Raw genomic sequence first — 14,823 nt, forward strand, 5'->3', positions numbered from 1 at the left:
GTGAAGGGTAAATCCCTATAAAAAAAAAAAAAAAAAAGAGAGAGAGAGACCATTTTATGTGGCTTGTAGCAAATACAATACATGCTTCTCTAACAGCTAGGGCATATAAATCTCTACAAAACAAAACTGACTGACTGAAAAACAACAACAGCCTTAACATGTAGCATGTGCCTTACTGATATTACAGCTGCTGGTTATGCCTAAAATGCATTTTAAATTTGCACTTACTTGATTGAAATTGTATAAATCTAACTATGAAAGTAGAAACTATTAAGTACTTTTTCTATGAAACCTGTATAACTAGAACCATGCCATGATTTAACAATAGGAAACATGAAATATTCAAATTATGTTTCACAGTACACACAAAAGCTCCAGACATTAGCTTATATAAAAAAAAATGTATAAATCTAAAAAAGACAAAAGAACATCTACAAAGCAGCTTAAAGCAAATTTCTATACACCCTTTAATAAAGTCCCAAAGTGCTTTAATAAGAAAACAAACTTGGTCTAAAGAATGATGCTTGACTAGTTGCTTTAAAAGAAACCATGAATGAAAATTTGGAGTTTAACCAAATCTGGCTTTACTTAAAGAGGAACACTGAACACTATTTATTCCTCAGCGCAGGGAGCTTCTTAACACTGTAGCACTTTCTGGTACCAAGACATAAATCGGGAACCCATTTCATACACGTCAGTTGTGAAAGCTCTATGCTCTGTGAAATGATGTGTGAAATAAAAATTGAAAAAAAAAAATCTGGGCTTCCAGACTAATTATGGAAACACAAAAATATATTTCTACTATCAGTCAAACTCAGGTACTTCGATAACTAGCTTCTTGATTTAGATTTAGATGTATTCCTCTTTAATTAAAGAAGAAACTACTTTTGAGTTTTGCCCATTTTATGTTTAACATCACCAAACTAGCTTGTGAGAGCTCAACAGTTCAATTACACAGTGATTTCTTTTTCATGCATTTGAGGATATGGCACTGGTTACTGTGGTAAATTACAGCAATTGCTTTGTAATTCAATTGACTTTTTATAGTCCCCAGTAAAAGATTCTTCAGCTACACGGCAGCTCCCACTGACATCACACTGAAAGCTAATCTCTCTCAGAATGACTGGAAAAAATAATACTACAAAAGTCTTATAGAAGGTTTCTTTTTTAAAATTCTGATATATCCATTTGTGGTTAAGATAGTTTATTAAAGTTACAGCGAGATACATTTTCTTTCTTTTCATACAAGAATCTGTGATGTAACAGATATACTAAAAGGTTTTACTAGTTTTATGCACATTTGCACAGTATGTTCTGAAAAGCTGGGGTCGAAATGCCTTTAAATTTGCCCGAGTAAGACGCGTATAACTGCAGTAAGTTAACATGCGACCTCAGAAGAATACAGATTTTTCCCAGGTGCAGTGTGCATTACCCATTCACTGTGTATTAAGCTTTTAACCAAGTGTACTGATCCTGTTTGCAATATTTTTAAACTGGTAGTTTTGCATTTACCGTAAGAGAAAAAGCTCAGGTTGACATTGCATTTGGTTTGGGAAAGTGCAACTATATTATCTGTATAACCAAAAAGTATTCATAACAAAGTGTAAATCAAATGTGGGTATATGGGCACATATGTTATGTCCATTAGAAGCTTGACTGAATCTTTGAGAAAGGTTATCACAAGGTAATTTAATATTCAAATCTGAATGCATGCTTTTCACACAAAAAGCTACCTGGTTCATCGAGGTAATGTTCATATAAAATGAGCAAAAGCTATAATGATTGAATCTCCTGTACATAATCTGATTTATAATACTATTTGTTTTGTCAGTCAAACATCATTTTATTCTAAGTTATTTCAATCACTCTATGAAACAGACATCACTTTTTAGAAAATGTAATATCTGTTAGTAGTTTTTCAAAGGGCAAATCCTGTAAATAGTACCTTGAGTAATTAACTGTACATCACCACTTCAGTATTTTTGTTCTACAGTAAGGACATTCTGATTTACTAGGCGCACAGTTCTCACATAGTACGTAATGTTGGCAAGGCTGCAGAACAATGCACCGATCATTCTTTTGGCAAACTATACATTTCTTTGACTGAAGCTGATATATTACCTGTTGGGGAAGAAAAAAATGGATATCAGCTGCTGCTTCGGGAAATACACTTCATGCAGACGTTTCAAAAAAAGCATGCTTGATGACAAAATGCTGATCTAAATGAAGAACCATTTTAACAACTATGTAGATGCTACAAATGAAATGCTGTGCGTGATCTACTCTTTCTTACCCCATCTATAAGGTCTAGGTCATTACGCAGCTGACTCTGGATGGAATGAAGCTTTGACAAAGGGAGCTGGTCCAGCTCTCCGTAGCTACGTAGAAGAGGTGTTCCAGGGGTGCGACAAAGCACGTCAAAGTCCCCTTGTAGCTCTTTCAGCTTGCGCTCCGTTTCTTCCCATTTCTGTTCTGCCAGCTGCCGCTCTGCCTCGGCTGTTTTTGCTTGTTCCTTTGCTTCGTGAGCGTCTTTCTGGCAAGCCTCACAGGCCTGGAACAAAGTGGAGTCTTGTGATTTAAAAGAGCTCGCTATGAAACAAGAAATCATTGTGGTACACTAACACGTAATGTAGCAATAAGAGGTTGTTTTCTTTTTATAACACTGACTTGTTTGACCTGATGCCAGGCCTCTTCCCATTGCTTGAGCTTCCTCTTGGCCTCATCCAGCTCTCTAAAAAGGCGGGCCAGATCAGCGCTGCTGGCTGTAGATGTTAGGCTGCTGAAAACTGGAGACGGACTTGGTGAAAAGCTGCCACTTACAAAGTCCCAAATGTTACTAGCGCCTCCATTCAAACCTAGATGAGGGATGTGTTAAAACCAAAACCAAGCACAAAAGTGAAATGTTAGTCATGGCTGCGTGTGGAACAGGAAAATGTTTCACTTTGAACTGTTTGATCATCAATCAAAAATTGGTGGTTGTTAAAACTGATTTGCCTTTGGAAAAACAGAGAACTGTGTCCTCAGTTTTCTTTGTTTCAGTAAGTGTTCAATACTTGAATATACTAAACATAAGAATATCACTGATCAGAGCTGTGGTGTAGTAAGTCTAGAAAAGTCTTAAGGTGTTTTTATCGACTTTGAGCTTTCTGGCTCCCTTGGAGCAAAATGCCTAATGCCATCAGCTTACCCAAAGAGTTCTGGGAAGAGGATGTAGGTGTTCCTAGGAGGCCATGCTCTTGCTTGGCTAACATGTTTGAAGGTTGATTTTGCTGCGATACGGCCCCAGACAACAGGGACTGCGACAGGGACTGGGAGAGGGAGCTGAGCGGGGAGGTGGAGAGTGATGACGAGGAATTAAAAGAGGATGACCGTGCTAGGGAGCCAGGAATGTTAACAGGAGCAGATCCACCTAGCACCCTTTGACCTGAGGGGACAAAGAAAATGCTTTTGATGCTTTTAAAAATTATTTCACAAGCAAAATATGACAAGATCATTCATGACCAAACACCGCAGAGCACTTTTAGAAACTTGGTCCTTACTTGCCAGTCCTACACTGTTGTCTTGCTCCTCTAACTCCTTATCAAGGGATGCAACATTAATGTCACTAAAGTTGAGGTCTAGAGCAGATCCTGGGGGACAAAACAACAAAATACATCTGACTGGCATTACCAACAAAACACAGCCCGATCAGTTTGCTTGTTGGTTTTACATGCACTCACCTATGACAGACTCCACTGTGTTGCTCCCTGGATAGAAAGGAGTGGCTTTTGCATTCATTGTTGATAAGGTGGTGGGTGAAGAACTATCTGAGCCAATACTGGAGGCCAAGCTGGATGTTATACTGGAGGTAAAGCTTGAGGCCAAAGGGTTCACTGCTGAGAATACAGTATTTTGTGTCTAAGAGGGAAACACATAAATATGTGTTAATTACAGTTTAGGTTTTCCTTAAAAAAACAAAAACAAAAACAAAAAAACACTTGTAATATAATGAAGCATTCATCAAAAAGCAACCCACTGAAACACAAACCTGTTTTTCTTGGTCCATCAATTTTTGATCCACCGGCCCCTTGTTCTTAATCTATAAACGACCAAATAACAGAGACGGCACATTTCAGTGTAAAATCTCCAAATTTTACATCCACACAGTTATCAATTAAAGGCAGTTTTGCATGGAAATGTTCAAATATAAGTGTCTATTTCAACAAAGACTATTTGCCCTTAACTACTACACACTTTTCCTCAGAGTTAACTGATAATAAATACTGGCCAATCTCCAGTAGTGATGATTTATGTGGTAACTGACTACTGAACTGCAGCCAATCAGCACTGGAGGTATTTAAACTGATCATGTGACTCAGCTCAGCCTGCCACTTTTTGTTAGAAATAATTCATACATACTGCCATTGATTTCGGTACATCCTGAATGATAAGGACAGACGCACTTTACTGCGAGCTAGTGGCACCATTTTGTAATTACAGCAGAAAGTGGTGAAATAAACCTAAGGGGAATTCTAAGTGTGGAGTTACAAATAACCCTGGTTGTGTGCAGAGTGTGAAAACATTTTTAGGCTTTTCGTAAGAATGGGCTTCTTATATATAGAAAAAAACTGATTATAAATGTATTAGAAGTATATTGAAAAAAGTTAAACACCTCAGGTATAAACTACTTATTATTTTATAGATTGCATATTTTAAGTGTTTATCACTTTACCACCTCAATCATCACATCAGCATTGATGATTCAATGCTGATGTGATGATGCTCTATGCAGTGTTACAAATACTAGCATACAATGAAGTGTTTAAGAAACATCCAACACATCAAATGACCTAAGAACTAGGACCTAAAACATGCAATTTAAGTCAAAATGGCACAAAGTGATCAAATAAAAAAGGCATGGCAGATAATGAATGAGAAATAAACAAAACAGTGACTTAAAAAGAATGACAATGATACAGTCAGTGCCAAGCCCTATGTTATCTGTGTGTTGCATTCTTCCTGAAGCTAAAGAGAGCAGTCTGTGTACCTGGTCCTCACGTTCAAAGCCCGGAGCTTTGGGATAGTTAGACGTCAGAGATGAGACACTGGATGTGGACTCTGAACATAAACTACTATTAGTTAAGGATTTGGGCCTGCTGATCGATCCCACTGGGGATAACAAACTGTCGCTTCCTGAGCTTGGCGTTACAGTTGAGCTATTAGAACATGAAACCTGAGAAAGAGATTGCACATGATCTTAATAAAGGGATGAAGAAAAAACAAAATAAAGCAATTATTCTGAAATAGAAGGTGATGACTCTCTTAAATCTCTTAGTTTGAGCCACACTTTTTTACTGATTAATCCACTTAAATGTCACTCTGAATGAGAAACTGCCTGTTATTTCGAAACCATGCAGTGACAAAATGTAAAACAGTTTAAAAAGGAAATATAGTAACGATGAAAAATAAATGTACAAAACATGCCAACAGAAAAATGATAGAGTAAACATGTTGACAGGTGAGTGGCTGGTTTGTATCAGCTGGTTACAAAAGCTGATATTTCCATAAAACTGAAATAATGTGTCTACTTCTCCACACCAGCAGCCACATTCTGATCAGTTTCCTATTGAAGGACCGATGTCAACAACAGAGATAACATACACTTCCTACTTGTCCGTTGCTACTGGTTGCACTGGTGGTGGAGTTTCCTCCACTGTTCCACTCACTGACCGGACACTCTGAATACTGCTGAGAGTCCAGTTGAGACTGCGAACTTGACTGTATTGCTGTTAGCAAAGAGCTCATGGTCTCTTCTGTAGAGGGAATTCCTGTAAGCATTTTAAAAGGATGAATATCAAACTATATATACAGCAGACTGTAACAAACCAGACTACTAACAGCCTCTGTCCAGTAACATCAATGCTCTATACAGCTGTGATGAATTCAGAGACTCCAAACAATAAAAAAATAATTATTACTCAAGTGAGCATATACATTTTACAAGACAAACACCACTTCTAATCAAATGCAAGTCTTGGCATAAAACTCAGCATTCTGCTGGATTGAAGAACAATTCTAAATAACAGATGTCCTATCAGGTGTAATAAACAAAGCAGAGCTAGCGGAGTAGCTCACATCATTTCACTACCTAGCTTAAGGAGCAGTATATGAAAGAGTAGTTCGTGCTGACAAACGTTCACTTACGTTCTACATGTGCAAATGCACAAAACGGGCCTCTGGGACAGTATCCAGTTTGTCGCATGTCATTGCATTTGGTAGATTTGTAGATCTTGGGGAATGAAAAACAAATCACAAGTTACTGAGATACACAGTTAAAGCTTAAGACTGGTCATTTTTTATATTAGCAGTATTTTTAACACTCCGGTTACAGCGACTAAAACAAACGATGAAATGTCTTTACTAAATACTGACAACAAGGGGGTGAATATTTATGCAGTCACTTATTTCCCATTATATATTTTTATTTAACTGACATTACTTTATAGAAACCTGTTTTCACTTCAACATTAAAGAGGGTTTTTTGTTTTTTCTCAAAAAAACAAAATTATATGGACCATGATTGATTTAGGCAGCACGGTGGCGCAGTGGTTAGCACTGTTGCCTCACAGCGAGAAGGTTCTGGGTTCGGGCCCCACCCGGGACCTTTCTGTGTGGAGTTTGCATGTTCTCCCCGTGCTTGCGTGGGTTCTCTCTGAGTACTCCGGCTTCCTCCCACAGTCCAAAGACATGCAGCTTAGGTTGATTGGTGTCTCTAAATTGCCCATAGGAGTGTGTGTGTGTGTGTGTGGTTGTTCGTCTCTGTGTTAGCCCTGCGATGGAATGGCGACCTGTCCAGGGTGTACCCTGCCTTCGCCTGATTGCCGGCTGGGATTGGGTCCAGCCCCCCTGTGACCCCGTTCAGGGACTAAGCGGTATAAAATGAATGAATGATTGATTTATAAAATCAAGAAAATGGTAAAACATCCATATAACAAACATAGTGAATACTTTTACAGGCACTATATTATCCCTCCTGCTGCTGCACTGTGACCAGAGGATGTGGAGAAAAATACAGGGCCTAAGGTTACTGCATGTCTGGGAATGTTCTTTTACAAAGAGTTGCTGTTTTACCTGACCGGGTCTAACCTACAAGCAGCCGGCCAGTGAAGCCTCCACGGTGGTGAATGATCAACTCATTAACACTGGATTCCCCCAGAGCACAGTACCTGTTTGTCCTGACTACTTGAGGCCAGTATGTCTGCTACATGTGATGTGATACGGATTAATGATCCATGATGTTATTGTTGGTGCTACGCTACTACTTTGGGGACTGTATGTGGTCGTGTGGAGGAGGATCCAACGATCACCAGTTGGACATAGTGACCTTGGAGCTACATGAAAGGAAGTGAACTTGAAAGGAAGGAACTTTCGGGCTTTATCGCTCTGAAATAATTAGACTATTTGCACTTATGATGGGTGCAAAGCTAATCCAGAGGTATCCAAGATTAAACATTAAATGGCTGGAAATGAGCATCCCATGGGCACTTTAACAGCCAAAACAATAAAACCTAAAACTGTATTTTAATTGTAGCAATGGTGAAGAACAACACGACTCCTCCCCGTATTCATCTTAGGGAAAACAAAATTCACTCACCTCTGGGTGAAACTGCTGTTCAGTACGAGAGTGACAATATTGGCAACCGTCTCCACTGTCACACTTGGAGGGCTCACCCCATTCATCCCCATGTTTCACATTTGGGCAGGGAGTTGACCTGCAGTGTTATTCACAGGGTCAGAACCACTAATGCATTGCATTTACACAACTTAACACCATTTGTTATTTTAACTTCAGCTGAGCCACTTCTTACCTATATTTGAACTTTCGAGGATTTCGCCTTCGATCTCTACTGTTGTGGTAGTGGGGGCAAGCATAGCCTTGTCTGCATAGTCTTGGGGGCTTAGTACACTGATCTGTTTTATAATTAGCTAAGACAAAATTGGTATCTGCCAAAAAAAAAAAAAAAAAAAAAACCCAAAAAGGGTTTTTTTTTTTCTTTCAAGCCTTGTCTGCATAGTCTTGGGGGCTTAGTACACTGATCTGTTTTATAATTAGCTAAGACAAAATTGGAAACTGCCAAAAAAAAAAAAAAAAAAAAAAAAAAAAACCCACAAAGTGCTGTTATTTTTCCTTTCATTCTGCAGAAAATAACAAGGCAGCGAAGGAGAACTTCACCACTGAGGAGTAGGCTTCTCACCTTGCCACCAGGGATCCTCTGTCAGTGTTTTCTCAATCATAGCTTGGCTGGCTAATACACCAGGCTGCAAATCAGGAATACCTTCCCCAGATCCCAACTGTCCATTCTGCAGGGCCTCTTGTGCTTGGATCTCTCTGTGCACAAAAAAATCAGTTATTTTTATTACTTGGACTTTGGCTGCTTGTTGTCTAAAACAGTTACATTTAATGTAAAGGACAATTTTTTGACTGGCCTCTCAAATAAGTGTGGACCCTAAATATCTAATATAATACCATGTGATAAACACTGTCTTAACATTAATAGTAGCATGATGACATAACTCATACTTGCTATACATCATGAAATATCAAAATACACAAATACAAAAAAGCTGCTGAATGAAAATTAGACAATATAACAATGTTTATCAGTTTAACTCCTGAATTTTCACTGCAGGAAATGCTTTTTTTTAAGTCTAGGTATCAGCTAACCTCACTCAGATTTTCTCAATAGCACAGAGCTGAATGAATCATATTTATCTAGTATCATATGTCTGTAATTTTCTTAGAAATGCAATGAGCCAAGGACAAATATCAGCAGTACAAACCAAGCACAGTCTCATGACCCATTAAACCACTATAATACAGGTATTGTTTATTTTATGTATAATTAGGTTGATTTGTTCATTATATTCTGAGGCTTGCGAGTGGAAAGTCTGGCAGGGGCACTATTTGCTTTGTATGTCACCTGATATCATAGACTGGAGGTCGGAGGTCATGTGGCCCATGAGCAAAAGCACAGTGGAGGCCATTCTTCACACAATGCCCTCGAGCATCTGTCTCATGGATACAGGTGCCAGTTTTGTAATAGCGTAGATGGTACTTGCGTTCTGTGTCACCAGTGGTCCGGTGTAAATAAGGACAGCTAAGGAAATGAAGACACAATGATAAAATAGCTCATCAGTTAAAATGCCTCGCCATGACATCAAAAATAATGCACAAAATGTGCTGCCCCAACCAAAGATCTGTCCAAAATAACATGACATATAGCACATAGCTTTCGGAAGATTACTGTAGAGTAAAACTGTAAAATGTCTATGCAGGCAGTCTGTTTCATATGCTATCATTAAAAGCATGAAATGGAAAAACACTGTACTGGCATTTAAAAACACTGTTCCAAGAAACGTTATAAAACCAAGTGAAAATTGCAATAAGGGGAACTAGTTACTCTAGTTGCACACATTTTAATCAGGAATAATATCCTATTGTGAATGCAGGGCTGAAACACCAGAAATGTAGGGCCAATAAGCCTTGTGAATAAACCATTTTTTCCCTTTCTTGAGTAGCAACAGTTGCTATAGCAACACACAAGGTCATACAAAAATAGCTTTGACTGTTAGAGTTGTAAAGATTGCAACTGTTCATTTTTACATGAATTCAATTATTATATTTTTACTATACGTGGGGCTCAAATAATTTCTTAGTCACACAGAGAAGGTGCTGTCTTTATATACTACATGCTGCAAATTAAAGGGCCACTGCCACACCTTTTGAGAACTTCTAGTTTCTGTGCCACCTCACAGTTTAGACAGCACTTCTAAAGTCCCACCACGCTTGTCGCTAAAAGCGTTTAGCCTGTGGTGATAGAGCACAAAATATGTTATGCACCAAACTTCGGAGGCTATGTGGTTACACAAAAGAAAAGCACAACTAAATCTATCTTTCTGTAAACAGGACACCATTAAGATCTGGCATTTTTGAAAATGTGAAGTGAGGAATTAAGCTATTTGTGCATCCCATGTTGCTGTTATCTGAAAATAACAGTAGCATAGGTGAACAGAGCCAAACTATCAAGTATCTCAAAGACAAAGACGTGCAGTTATGTTCAATCAGAAATGGTAAAGTTAGTACATACTACAGAGAATGTAATGTGCTATCAACATGTGCTGCAACATCACACTTCACACCGAGGAACAAAGTCATAAACACTGCTCACCGAGCAGCTACTAATCTAATCCCAATTCCCATGTAAATAAATTCCAAAGTAACATCATGTACTCCTCACTTGTACAAAGAATAAACACAGCAACTTTAGAGCAATCACATTTTAACTGCTACTACAAAAAATAGGCTTTTATAACCAAACTGGCATTTTCTAATCTCTGTCCAGTTAAACTGATGTGCATATATACCACTGAACACAGAGCTTGCTTTTCCTACACATTTATGTTACTGTTGCACAGAAAAAGATGAAATTAAGACAGTCCCTGGCGAACTTTGCTACAGAGCAGCTGGCAACATAGCAGGTTTCTTGGGTCTCTATAAACATTACACAATGAAAAAGTGCTACAGTTTCTTCTTATTGTTTCAGTTACGCAAAACTCCCTGCAGACAGTTCCTACCAATAAAAACAAACCAGAGCCCGGCGTCATTTAAGGCTTACACTGGGACACGTCCCGATGGCCTGTAATAAATATTTCAGTAGCATTGTGATTTGTTTCATAAAACTGCAGCGGCCCCGTCTCAAACATATCAGTAAAACATGCGTCATCTGCATCATGGGGTGTTCATGGAGCTGGACAGTCACTGAAACTGACACTTACTCATCCCCATCTGGGCAAATGCCTGTGGTCTCGTCGTATTTCGTGCAGTACACGTCGGGGCTGTAGTTAAAAGTTCCGTCTCTTCTTCTAATGGGTCTTCTTCGCCGCTGGTTGAGAAAATGCCAATGAAAGCACGTAAAGGGTCTGTGCTGCGTACACTTGTGCTGGAGGAACAACGGGCACTGCTCTGTCCTGAACTCCTTCAAGTATCTGAAACAACGAGAAAACAAAAACACACAAAGGTGCCGTCGGGAACCGGATTTTAATATCACTATTAACTAAAAGATCAGTCGAGAGCAAAGAAAAGGTCCTGAGACCGCGATGCTGTGTTATGCTGCTAGTGCTGTAAGCTACTCTATATTTTGGGTCACTAGCATTAGCTTGCTATTCACGAAGCAAACTACGCACGTATTCCTACGTAACACTTGTTAAAAGTCCCTGAGCGTACGTCTACAAATGTGCGTAGCAAGAGGGAACTCAAAATAAGGCCAAGCTATTTACAAGCAGACTGGTTAGCGAGTTCCTGGCTAGTCATTTAGCAAACCAAGCTGACGATATAATATTCAACAGACAATTCAAAACAATTCCTCAACTCCGTAAAACAGCTGTAAACGACTACGTTAACGACTGGCTAGTCAATTAAGCGATTTAAGATGTTCGTTTATTATATTATGGCTGATGTTGCTAGCGTGGAGTCGTTGGTGGCTATGTAACGTTAGTCACAAAGCCAGGAAAAGCTCCATGTTTTAACGCACATACAAGAATTGAGGAATGCAAGAAATGCACGCGCGCAAATGTGCACGTGAAAATAGCATATTCGACTACGAGCAATTTTCTCGTTTCTTTGCAGCAGCTTTACTCACGTATAGTGGGTAGGTTTCTCCGTTTGAGGAGACGCATTGGCCGCCGTTTTCGAAACCGACGGCATTTTCAGTCAAAACAATGAATTGCGCATGCGCTCGGATCTTTTGCTCGCGAGCATGCACGTCCGCCCGAACGCGCTGCAAACTGCACACACTGATGGGGGGGGGGGGGCTTTGAAAAAAAACCGACAAAATTCATAAAAAGCCTTAAAATATAATTTTTATTATTTATTAAATCTTCAGATTCTTTTGTCTAAATGTTTCAAAGTCCACAGTGCCAAGAAGAAATATTTAATTACATTTTTTTACATTACATATTAACATCATTTTTTTAAAGTTTTTGCCTAAAATAGTCATAAAATTAAGAATGTCAATGGTTATTATAAAAATAATGGCACCATTGTAAAATTTTCAGAATTTCTTTTACTAATTTAGAATAATTTCATGACATTCTTATTTATAAAACAACGCAGTGCATGCGATATTTTCCCAGATTGCAACTCACAACTGTTCATAAATTACAGTAAAGGATTCACAACCAGATGAGCAATAACTGTTAATTTTATAAGTCTAGGAGGCAGAACAACCCATCTTTTTCAATAGTTTTCCATATACACCTATACATCTACGTACAGTCCATGCCACCACATATGAAGTCATAAACAATGCATAAGCCTACACACATAGTGTAGACATGTGTCTGTTTTATCAGTTCTGTTCCCTTATCCACTCATTTGTTTAGCTGTTTAACCTGAATGTTAACATATTTACAGTTAGACACCTTATAAGCATTTCATGTCTTGTATTGTTTCATTTCTGCATTTAGCTGTTGGTAAATATAAACTAACAAATATATCAAGCCTATTTTTATTCCAGCATTACATTATCAATCACCTCAGGCTAATGTCATTTTGCAAAATTGTTTAAGATTTCATGTTAATCAAGTTTCTGTTTTCAAACTGCCTTATTATACAGTTTACTGGTAATAAACAATTTGATGGGTTCTGCCTCATCATCACAGAGACATGTCAATCTCCAGTCTCCTTTCTTTACTTCAGCATCTGAGAAGATAATCAGTTCAATTCAGCTCTTTTTTCCTTTGGGCTTTTAATTTACAAATGCAATTATATGTCAAATCCATTATTCAGCTGCTGAAGTTCATTGAGTTCACAGCCTTGCAGTTATGCATACAGCCTGGTCTATCCTGCTGTAATTAGTCTGACATTAGTTTACAGCTGGACAATGTCTAGGATATCTACTGACATAAGAAAACTTTTAAAGGTGACCACCTTTATGTGTAATGTTATGTTTCTTTGTTGTCTGCATATTTTAGATTGTTTAAGCTCAGGTTGTCATAAATTTCATGAATTGGAATCCACACTTTTGTTTTGTAGACAGCCTCAACTCTCTGATCATGAGATGTTTCATTATCATGTTGTACTACAGGACTTTTTTGTTGTTGTTTTTGCACCCAATAAAATGGTTACTTTTGGTGTATTTGCACTTTAATGTCATTGAGCATCACTGCAAGGATAATGTGTACAATGAAGACAATGTTCCCTTATTTCTGCAAAAGTGTTATATTTTTTGTGATTTTGCCAGCAACCTTTCTATTCAATTTAGTCCGGAAAAAGCTCCATGATTTGTCTCTTCGTTGATGTATCGTTGTCATTTGCCAGATTGAACATGTTCATCTTCCTCTTTAGGAATGACCAGATCAATATCATACACTAATAACAAAGATATTGTATCCTGGCCTTTTATGAGATTATTTTTTGCTCACAAAATCATTATCTAATCTGGCATCATCTAGATAAAGTTTTGTGGATGCACACAAGGGGAAAAGCTTTTTCTTTGCCTTTTTCCTTCTGTGACGTCAGCCATCACAAACCTTTAACCTTACTCAGTAGTCTCAGCTGTACACACAGTCCACTGTGTGCCACTTCTCACAGTGCCTCACATATTTATATGCATCTAGATGCATGTGTGATGTAAAGATGACCCTTTGCCTTTGCCCCAGGTTTGAACCTTGGAGGGTCTTGTTTGCTTATATCGATTAACCTAACAGCCCTCACTACATTATTACCTACCTTTCTTCCTGTCTTTATTCCCTCTGTGAACCAGGTTCTGTTCTCATATCTAAATCCATATATAAAATACAAACATATAAGCTATACTTAAACCTGTTTTTATGAAGGTTAATGCCTTAAAAGACAAAACTGTGAAAAGTAAAACCTGCTGAATGATTTTTTGCATAAAAATATGGGACAAAGTTGTGTCAGGGAAAACAATTTTTAGTAACATGTACAACGAGTTTTGCATTTTTGCAGACCTTTAACAAACAGTTAGTCAAACACTCCTCAGCACCGCTTTCCCAGGCTGCTGGAACTATTACAGCTGGAATAACAGTTTGTGGTCTGGACTCCTAGCTTTCCCAGTCACGCTATTATCTCACACTGTTTGATGTAAAAACACAGGCCCACCACAGACTGGCAGCACACAGATTTTATATACTGGTGAACAGACTTCATCCCAGGTGTGATAAAGTTTACTGTATTCTTTTAGTCCATACTAAACAATACATCCACCTTTCAGAACCTGTTCTACACGATACTGCATGGTTTTTGTTTTTGCAAAAGTATAAATAACAAATTGAACATTCTTCTAACTACTGTATGTTATATTTCATTGTAGAGAGATAACTGCAAGCTTCAATGAATTTAAGAAAACTGCAGTATTACAGAAAAATAATTTTTAATGTTGCTGTGCTCTGATATGATCAGACAGACAGATTTCATCAAACCACTACCATGAAGCCTCTGGTGAGTAACAATTCACCATTTTTATACAGCACCTGTGCAGCCCGGCAATTACATCACATTAACCTGTCGACAATATATTAAAGAGCATCTTTGGTTTGTCAAAAACATACTCAGTGATATAGATACATCCACTGTTGGTCTTTAGGATCACAATGAGTCTGGTATCAAAATGTGTCTCATGTCCATTTTCCTCCGCTTATCCAGGACCGGGTCGCGGGGGCAGCAGTCTAATCAAAGATGCCCAGACTTCCCTCTCTCCAGACACTTCCTCCAGCTCCTCCGGGGGAATGCTGAGGCGTTCCCAGGCCAGCCGAGAGAGATAG

General features: G+C 38.4%; 1 protein-coding gene across 3 annotated transcripts; it reads right to left on the reverse strand.

Moving 5' to 3' along the window:
- Positions 1-542: 542 nt before the first annotated feature.
- Positions 543-11,811, reverse strand: unkl (unk like zinc finger). Of its 3 annotated transcripts, XM_020610532.1 has the most exons (17): positions 11,679-11,811; positions 10,816-11,025; positions 8,961-9,137; positions 8,235-8,368; positions 8,042-8,110; positions 7,848-7,914; positions 7,634-7,751; positions 6,184-6,268; positions 5,641-5,807; positions 5,027-5,212; positions 4,028-4,078; positions 3,720-3,897; positions 3,540-3,629; positions 3,188-3,424; positions 2,668-2,855; positions 2,294-2,551; positions 543-2,121 (listed from the first exon to the last, which is right to left on the reverse strand). In XM_020610532.1, the coding sequence occupies exons 1-17, from the start codon at positions 11,741-11,743 to the stop codon at positions 1,966-1,968; spliced, it is 2,436 nt and encodes an 811-aa protein (XP_020466188.1). In that variant the 5' UTR covers positions 11,744-11,811; the 3' UTR covers positions 543-1,965. The 3 variants fall into 3 exon arrangements, with proteins under 3 accessions (XP_020466188.1, XP_020466187.1, XP_020466189.1); XM_020610531.1 differs by lacking the exon at positions 8,042-8,110 and having other exon boundaries at positions 7,848-7,983; XM_020610533.1 differs by lacking the exons at positions 5,027-5,212; positions 8,042-8,110 and having other exon boundaries at positions 7,848-7,983.
- Between the last annotated feature and the right edge of the window lie 3,012 nt (positions 11,812-14,823).

This window comes from Monopterus albus, unplaced genomic scaffold, assembly GCF_001952655.1.
Source record: "Monopterus albus unplaced genomic scaffold, M_albus_1.0 scaffold105.1, whole genome shotgun sequence".
NCBI classification, from domain to species: Eukaryota; Metazoa; Chordata; class Actinopteri; order Synbranchiformes; family Synbranchidae; genus Monopterus; species Monopterus albus.